Source organism: Eumetopias jubatus, unplaced genomic scaffold (genome assembly GCF_037043125.1).
Source record: "Eumetopias jubatus isolate StellerSeaLion01/CBP00866 unplaced genomic scaffold, mEumJub1_p1.0 scaffold_1, whole genome shotgun sequence".
NCBI lineage: Eukaryota > Metazoa > Chordata > Mammalia > Carnivora > Otariidae > Eumetopias > Eumetopias jubatus.
In genome coordinates this window covers 92,474,757-92,483,344 of record NW_028274807.1, presented here as the reverse complement: position 1 = coordinate 92,483,344, position 8,588 = coordinate 92,474,757, and the positions used below count along the sequence as shown (strand labels likewise).

The window sequence follows — 8,588 nt, the reverse complement described above, 5'->3', positions numbered from 1 at the left end:
CTTTGAATATACAGAAATACGTAAAAGCCATTCAATTAGACAGATCACCAGTGAACATGAGCTGCTTTTAAAAAGTTGGCATCACCCTTAGAGCTTTCCCCCAGAGGCGGAAGTTCTGGCTAGACTCACGCGGTTGGTCTGTGACCTTGCATCTTCCTCTGTTTAACACAGAGTCATGTGGCAGTATGTCACATGCCCATATAGCAAGGCCAGAATAATCCCAGCATGGGCACGCCTCTCCCATATATTCACATACAATGCACATGTATTTACAGTACAGTCTCACAGCTGAGCGGGCTAACCTGGAAGATTTCCTTTGTGTTTCGGTGTGGATTTTCATGGAGAAGGGATGGAGAGATTTAAGGTACCAAAACATTAATTGTTTCTAAGTGAAGGCCTGAGGAGCTAGCTTTGTCAGCAAAATGGTCTAGATAAGTTAGTAACTGTGATAAGCAGCTTCATTCATCCATCCATTCATCCATCCATTCATTCATTCATTCATTCATTCATCAATGCTTCCTAAGCATCTACTATGAGCCAGGTATTGTTTTGGGCTCTGGAATGTAGCAGTGAACAAAACAAAGTCCTTACCTTCATGGAGCTTTCATTCTAGTTGGGAAAACACACAGTAAACAAATGAGCCAAGAGCGATGAAGAATCGAGTCAGGTGGTAATGAGTAAGCTCCATAGAGGGAGAGGGAAAGAGATTGATGAGAAAGGTCTGTGATGAGGGGCTTTTTGAGCAGAGACCTGGATGAATTGAGGGAGCGAATCAACTGTTGTACCATTTGTAGCTCACCTTGCTTCCCTGCATTATAAATATACATAAAACTGAGGTTCCTAATATTTTAACCATGGCTTGGAAAATAGAGTAAGGACTTTGTTTCCTGGCCAATCAGAAGTTGATTTAGAGGGGCTCCTGGGTGGCTCAGTCGGTTAAGCATCTGACTCTTGATTTTGGCTCAGGTCATGATCTCAGGGTCGTGAGATCAAGCCCCAGTGGGGCTTCCGCACCAGGTGTGGAACCTACTTAAGATTCTCTCTCCCTCTCCCCTGCCCCTACCCCTCCTGTGCTCTCTCTCTCAAAAAAACAAAACAAAACAAAACAAAACAAAACAAAAAAACAAACCATGATTTAGAGAGGTTAACCCTACTGGTCACTCTCAGCCTGTGGATGGGGATTGGTCTTTGAGTTCTGTGCACGTCCAGATCCTCACTGAATTCTCACCTCTCCATCCACCTACACTAGTCACTCTATGACTTCAGATGTTAGCAGGTCCCTCCCAGTTTTGCATCCCTTTTCAAGGAGCTAGAAAGAAGAGTGATTTAGCTTTATGCTCCTTCAGTCCTTGCCCTTCCAGGCCTCTGCTGTGTCGGTTGACAAGTTTTAATTATCTTATGACACAGTCACCAGAGCTGGGCTGAGATCACCAATTTGTTACTCAAAGGCTGTTGACTATGCGGCTGGTGGACGCCGGCTCCCAGCTGGTGGATGCTGGCCTCCCGGCTGCCTATTTGTGTGCCAGGAGGGCAAAGGGAGGCCTCCATGGAGGAACTCTACACGAAATCTCTCCCGCAGGAATCCGGTTGGCCAACAGACCATGTACAGTGCAGACTTTGTTTCCATTGCTTCTAGCAGCCAGCAGTGGATCCAGATGGTGGTTCCCAGTCCTCCAGGAGATAACACTCTCACTGATAAAGGCTTCTGGGGGACAGGCATTTTGGCCATGCAGGCACTTTAGCTCCTTGGGGATTTATTTCAAGGCACGGAATCTGAGATATGGAAGGAATCTGCGAAATTATCTAGTCTAACCTCCACATGTCGCTGAGAAGGACACCGAGATTATGAGAGATTTTGATTTACTCGAGGTCACACAGCCAGAGTCTCTTCCTACTGCATTACACTGCCCCTCATCTTACTCATTTGTTTTAGCCTATGCCCCCTCGGCCAGCCATGCGGGAACAATCCATGCAATAACCGTGATAGTTCATCTCCACACGAAGGGCAAGAGCGCACACATGGAGCACTGAGAAATGGAAAACTAGACCAGCAATGCTCTAGATAGAAAGTCCAGAGGTTTCCTTCAATACATAGGAATGAAACTTTGGCTGTGGTTCTCCCGTTTGTCCTAATTTTATAAAAAAGAAAGGGTGAGGAATATCTCTCTGTCTCTGTCTCTGTCTCTCTCTACAACTAGGAGTAGAATCAGCAGTTCTAAAAACTGTCTCCTTTGTGCACATGCAGCATCGTCTCCATTCCTATTATGTCCTGGGTTTGAGTACAGCCCTATTTGGTATACGTCATGGATCAATCTTCATCTATGCATACATGTTTTATTTATTTATTTTAAGATTTTATTTATTTATCTGAGAGAGAGAGAATGAGAGACAGAAAGCACGAGAGGGAAGAGGGTCAGAGGGAGAAGCAGACTCACTGCTGAGCAGGGAGCCCGATGCGGGACTCGATCCCGGGACTCCAGGATCATGACCTGAGCCGAAGGCAGTCGTTTAACCAACTGAGCCACCCAGGCGCCCTATGCATACATGTTTTAAAAGGTGTAGTACACCTATGTCCCGATCTGGTAGTGGAAAACAAAAATTACAGACTTCGGAGTCAAGCATTTGTAGGTTCAAAACCAGAATTCAACGCTGATTAGCTGTATCACCTTCACTATTTACACCTTAGAACTTCAGCTTTGTCATTTGTAAAATGGAAAAAATAATGACAACTGTAGAGGGCTTTAGTGAACCCATCCCCACAATTCCCGCCTCTCTTGTGCCTTTTACGTGGATATATTTGGATCCAAAAGTATGCTTAGTTTCTCACTGAACAGTTTGGTTCTTTCCTTTCCAAAAATGCTAAGAGAAGGAACTAAATGAATATACATTTCCTGTTTAAGAGGATTTAAAGGTTTGTCCCTAGAAGCAACTTAAAAACAAGCATAACCTGAGAACATTTCAGGATACCTAGACTTCCTTCTTTCTCATCCCCTTTTGTTTTGTTTTGCTTTATTTTTTGCCCTTTCCCTCTACTTATTTCTCTTTTGTCCGCCCTACAAGTATCTTTTGTAAAATGTACACGAGTGGCCCGTGGCTTCCATGGCTCCTCTGTCCCGGAATCAACTCTGTCCAGACCCAGGCTTTGGATCTGTGAGTGACGCAAGAAGCTGTTTTTGGCTTCAGGAATGTTTTCCTCTACGTTCTGACTCCTCTCTTGTTGTTCTTCTTTCCTCTCCGTCTTCTCTCCTCCTCTCTTCCCCGGACACCCCCACTGTTTCTCTCTTCCTGTTTTCTTAGTGTCTTCCCCCACTCCTTGGTGGCCAGAGCACTGATCAGTCTTAGCTGCTGTCACGATCTCACTTCTATCTGCGGCCCTTCTAGTCCGTGATTAAACAAGATAGGAGCAGCCTTCCCAAAAGACAGACAGTCCCCACAGTAGCCTGTGGGAGGCTGCCTGGTGAGGTCAAGTCTGCCAGTAAGAGCATTTCCTTGCAGCTGCAGGGCTTGGGAGGGCAAACTGACAAGGAGCTGCACACGTTTGCTGGTGACACACTGAAGTTGTTTTGCTTTGCCAAAACATGGGAAAATTCTGAGAAATTCCAGATGATTGCAAAACACATCTGACGGTCAGATACACAAAAGGCAGATAATGTCTAAACTAGGTAAGTACAAGTTGATGCACAAATCTCGCTTTGGGTCCAAACATCTTGCAGATTGGAAGGCTTTAAATTTGACAATTCCCAGTTGGGGATGATAAAAATTGAACTTTGCTCTCCTTAAACCCCAAGCCATTATGAGAAGAGAGGGTTCACTCAAAGTTGAAGTCGAACAGCTAGTAAAAAGCAGAAGGAAATGTGCATTATGAAGGAGCTTTAGAAAGGTTTTTAAACCAGTAAAGAAATTGGAATAGCTGGAAAGACAAAAGCGTATATAAACGATACCCATCAACGTGTCTGCAAGAGTGGTTCACCTTCACAGTGTAACCTAACGTACCTGTTGCATCGTCCCTGTTCAAGAAAGACAGGTGTCATGTTGATGCTAAAGGGGGGACAGAGCAGCTTTTCCTGTGACCCACAGGCGTCAATATTCTCGGGGATTATTGAGCCAGCATGGCTGTGTGTCTGCGTAAAAGTTAGACCTTTCATTTTATGCAGTTCGCAAAGGTATTGTTTTTCCTTTTGTTCTCTCACATTTTAATTTAAAATTTTCAGATCTATAGAAAAGTTAAAAAAACATAAAGAACACTAACTTAACTAGTTTCACCAATAAGACATTCTCTTATATAATTATCATGTCATTCATACTCCCAAGACACTCAGCATTGATACACAATTATCTACTATAAAATCCATATTTATTTTTATTTTATTATTTTTTTAAAGACTTTATTTATTGAGAGAGAGAGAGAGCAGTGGGAGGGGCAGAGGGAGAGAGAGACTCTCCAGCGGACTCTGAGCTGAGCACAGAACCCGATGCGCGGCTCGATCCCAAGCCCTAAGATCATGACCTGAGCCCAAATCAAGAGTAGGATGATCCACCGACTGAGGCACCCCGGTGCCCCATAAAACCCATATTTAAATTTCCCCAAATATCTCAGCAATATTTTATTATCTTTCGTGACATGGACAATTTTTGAGGAGTCCAGGCTAATGCTTTTTAAAGTGTCCCTGTAATCTGAATTTGTCTGATTGTTTCTTTATGATTAGATTCAGGCTAAACATGTTTGCCAAAAACACTATGCACATGATGGTGTGTGCTTTCCTTATATCAGGAGGCAGTGATGTCCCTTTGTCCTGGTGTTGGTGATATCAAGTCTGATCATTTGGTTCAGGTGGTGACTGCCATATTTTCCATTGTAGAGCTATCATTTTCCGTTGTGCTTGAATCGGTTACTGCACTGGGGTTAGCAGAGTGTTAATATTCTAATTTTTCATTCCTTTTGTATGTCTTAGATGGAATCCTTAGTCCTAAACCTGGGTCTTTCTGATGTCAAAGTTCATGCTCTTTCTGCTACAGGAGCTACGTCTCTATACTATATAAACAAATGAAGCGAGTCACCTGAAGCTGCTAGGACAATAAAGCATTTTCATTTCATCTCATGTTTAGAGCTCCATTCTCTTTCATCTTGGCAAAAACAGACCCCTTCTGGAACTTTGAAACCTACTTAAAAAACAAACAAACAAACCTGAGGCTGTAACACAGGCAAAGCTATTTCCAAGGCTCACATGTAAAGGAACATATCTAAAGAGGTACAGAGGGTCGCTTGGGTGGCTCAGTCAGTTAAACGGCTGCCTTTGGCTCTGGTCATGATCCTGGGGTCCTGGGACCGAGTTCCGCATCGGGCTCCCTGCTCAGCGGGGAGCCTGCTTCTCCCTCTCCCTCTGCCTGCCGTTCTGCCTACTTGTGCTCTCTCTCTCTCTCTCTCTCTCTCTCTCTCTGCGTGTCAAATAAATAAATAAAATCTTTTAAAAATAAATAAATAAATAAATAAATAAATAAATAAAATAAAGAGGTAGAGAGTGTCCAAATCAGCTTCTCTCCCTCAGTCAACATCACTGACATATCCCATCTCTTTTGGGGGGTCTAGATTACATTTCTTTCTCTTCTTTCTTTTCTTTTCTTTCTTTCTCTTCTTTCTTTTCTTTTCTTTCTTTCTTTCTTTCTTTCTTTCTTTCTTTCTTTCTCTCTTTCTTTCTTTCTTTCATGGCAAAGATGGATTGAAGAGTTTGGTGCAACTTCTGCCATTCTTTCCTGAGCAAAGATTGCTGGACCTCCTTGGGTAAGAAGGAAGGTAGGGTCTGCAAAGCAGCCAGCAAACACCTTGACTCCACCACCTTCACAGAGGATTGCAGACGTACCTTCCAGCAGTGCTGAAGGGGAAGCAGAGAGCCCTGGATGGGCCCGGGGCCCTGGACGTGGGCAGGAGGGGGCAGGGCCTCTGTGAGCCTTGCTGGCTGTGGACACTGGGGAACACAGATGACATGGCTGAGCTGAGAGGAAGCCCTGGTCAGAAGCAGAATTATATTTTCTCTTCTTTCCCAGTAGTTGCCCTCCCTGAAAATCTCTATGCTTTAAAGAAATGAGCGTGGACAGATTCCTGCGGGGAAGGGGCGGCTGGTAAAACACCCACCAAGAAATCCCTAGCTCTACCTCTGTCCCTTCTCTTCATTACATTAAGAGGCAAGGACGCTTCTAATCATGAATACACTCCAGTTTATAAGTCACCCCGGCAGCGTCAGGGTTAGCCTGTCAGTGTTACAAACACTAAAAGAGCCCCCCCAGATTAAAGCAAAAAAATATTCTCTTGTGTTTGCCATCTTTGTACTGTTTAACATGAGTATTTCAACAGTCTTTATTTTCCAAACATGCAAACAGAGGAGAGTGATCTGACCCACAGTATATTGACATGTCATGTAGCTATAACCTTGAGATAAAAGTGAAGGAAAAAGTCAAAACAGCCCAAACCAAATACTAACACAAACAAGTCTTTCTGCAGCCCAGACCCTTTCCCTCTGTCACGAGGGGACACACTAACATTGGCACACAGCGGCGTGCTGGACACACATAGCTCTGGGTTGGGGCAGACCCTCGGGACCGCAAGTGCCCAGCTGGAAAGTCTGGAGTAGTCATTCATGAATTCAACAAATGTGTGTTAAGTATCTACTCTGGGCCAGACCCAAGTCTAGGTGTTGGCAGCAACATCTTATTACATCCAGGGGATGCATAAGACTCACAAGGCCTCTACCCTCGTGGAACCTACCTAGTGGCATGAGGAAGAAAGAGAGAGAGAGAATATACTCCCACAGTGTTGAGAGGAGATGGGAAATAATGGCTATAGCAGAACAATTGAGCTGCTTTCCTGGGTCCTGTATATCCAGCAAAGCAATGGCTTCAAAATCGGGGTCACCCGGTGGAATGGCTATTAAAGGCAGAAAGACAGAAAGAAAAAAAAGCAGAGGTTCTGAGAGCAGCTTCCCTCCTCATGGGACATGGAAGGGTCCTTTGGGAGCTGCGTAAGAGACAGTAAGATGCGATAAGATGATGCATAAAAGCAGTAGCAACCACAGTGCCTCTGTCCTTTGCTGAAAGAACTTCAAAGATGGACCGCCCAGTGTAATGATAGGGAAAGGAGGAAGCTTCTTCGCTATGCAGGGCTTGGTGCTGAGCATTTTACATGGATTGCCTCATTTCGTTTTCTCAATCACCACCTGGTGAGATAAACACTAATTTTATTCCCATATGAAGAAACAGACCTAGAAAGGTAAGTAACTTGCCCTTGCCCAAGGACACATCCCTGGCAGATAATGGATCCTAGCTCAGTCTCATGCCAAAATCCATGTTCTAAACCACTGCATTTCCATCCAAAAAATTATTTTTTCATCATCTTATTTAAGGGAAAAGGCATTAATATTGAACAGGAAAATTATTCAGGTAGCTTCAGAAAGTGGTCTGTGTTTTCAAGATCTTATCTTAGTAGAGAAAAACATGTCCTAATAGTCAAAAGCAAATACGTATCACTTTCTCAAATGCATGAGGAATTAAGAAATAAACTTTGACAGTTGCTTAAATGTACATAAGCCCAACATCTAAAATTTGAATTATGATTCAAGAATGATTGGAGATCCGTATTTTATTCAACTAATAAATTACTCCTCGAAGTTTATTTTAAAACTGCATACACTTCCATCTTTGTCCTCTACTTGATGATTGAATTAGTAGTAAAATAAGGTAAAGCTGGTCTCGTGAAAACAAGACAGAACTCCATAATGAAGCCTATGCTTCTTTGGGAATGAAACCATGTCAAAAATCTTTACCAAAAATTAAAAAATAATTGTAGTAGAATTGAACTTTGAAAGATGGGGAGAGGTCTTGTTTTTGCTCTAAATCATTTAAATTAGATGTAATGAAAAGTGATCGGGGTGCTTATTTTTACTTTGTTTTGTGGGAAATTGTGCTGGGAATGTGGATCTATTGTGCACAAAGGATGTTGGCTTTATGCTGGAACCACTAGGCAGGTTGAGTTGAGAAACAATTAGCTCAGTCAGCAAGCCTTTGAATCTGATTAAGCCAGGAAGTGGGCACTCCCCACGACAGGGCAGAATGAAGGGAATGGAGGCAGTAATCCAAAACAAGGAATGATTTCTCTCTCTCTCTCCTCTCTCTCTCTCACTCACTCACTCTCTCTCTTAGTAAACTAGTATTAGAATTCATTGTATCAAATTTATGTGAAGGATTATTTCATTACATGTTATTATCTTTGGTGAAACAAACAGAAGCTTGTTTCCAAGTAGATCAACAGTCCACATGTGTCATGGCTACTGTCTCTAAGAAACTTCTGTTTACTGAGGCCTGACATACCCTCATGTTTTGGTAACAAAACATCTTTGAGATTGAGGACCCAGGTCACAGAGGAAAACGCAGAGCCTATACCAGGCTGCTGGCTGAATTCTCATTTCCCTGGGGGCTCTCAGTGTATTCTCTGGAGTTTTCGCTTTCTCCCCTGTCTCTTCTTACAAGCTTTGGTTCACCGGACCGAGTGTCTGGATTGCTTGTCCCATCTGGAATAGAGCTTTGGTAGAAAAATATTT

General features: G+C 43.2%; 1 protein-coding gene across 1 annotated transcript in view; it reads left to right on the top strand.

Annotated features, from left to right (window-relative positions):
• Positions 1-277: 277 nt before the first annotated feature.
• TMEM212 (transmembrane protein 212) overlaps positions 278-8,588 on the top strand; it is a 28,317-nt gene continuing 20,006 nt past the window's right edge. Inside the window, 1 exon segment of the mRNA XM_028101175.1 lies at positions 278-364. Coding sequence (XP_027956976.1) covers positions 350-364 — 15 coding nt within the window. The 5' untranslated portion in view covers positions 278-349.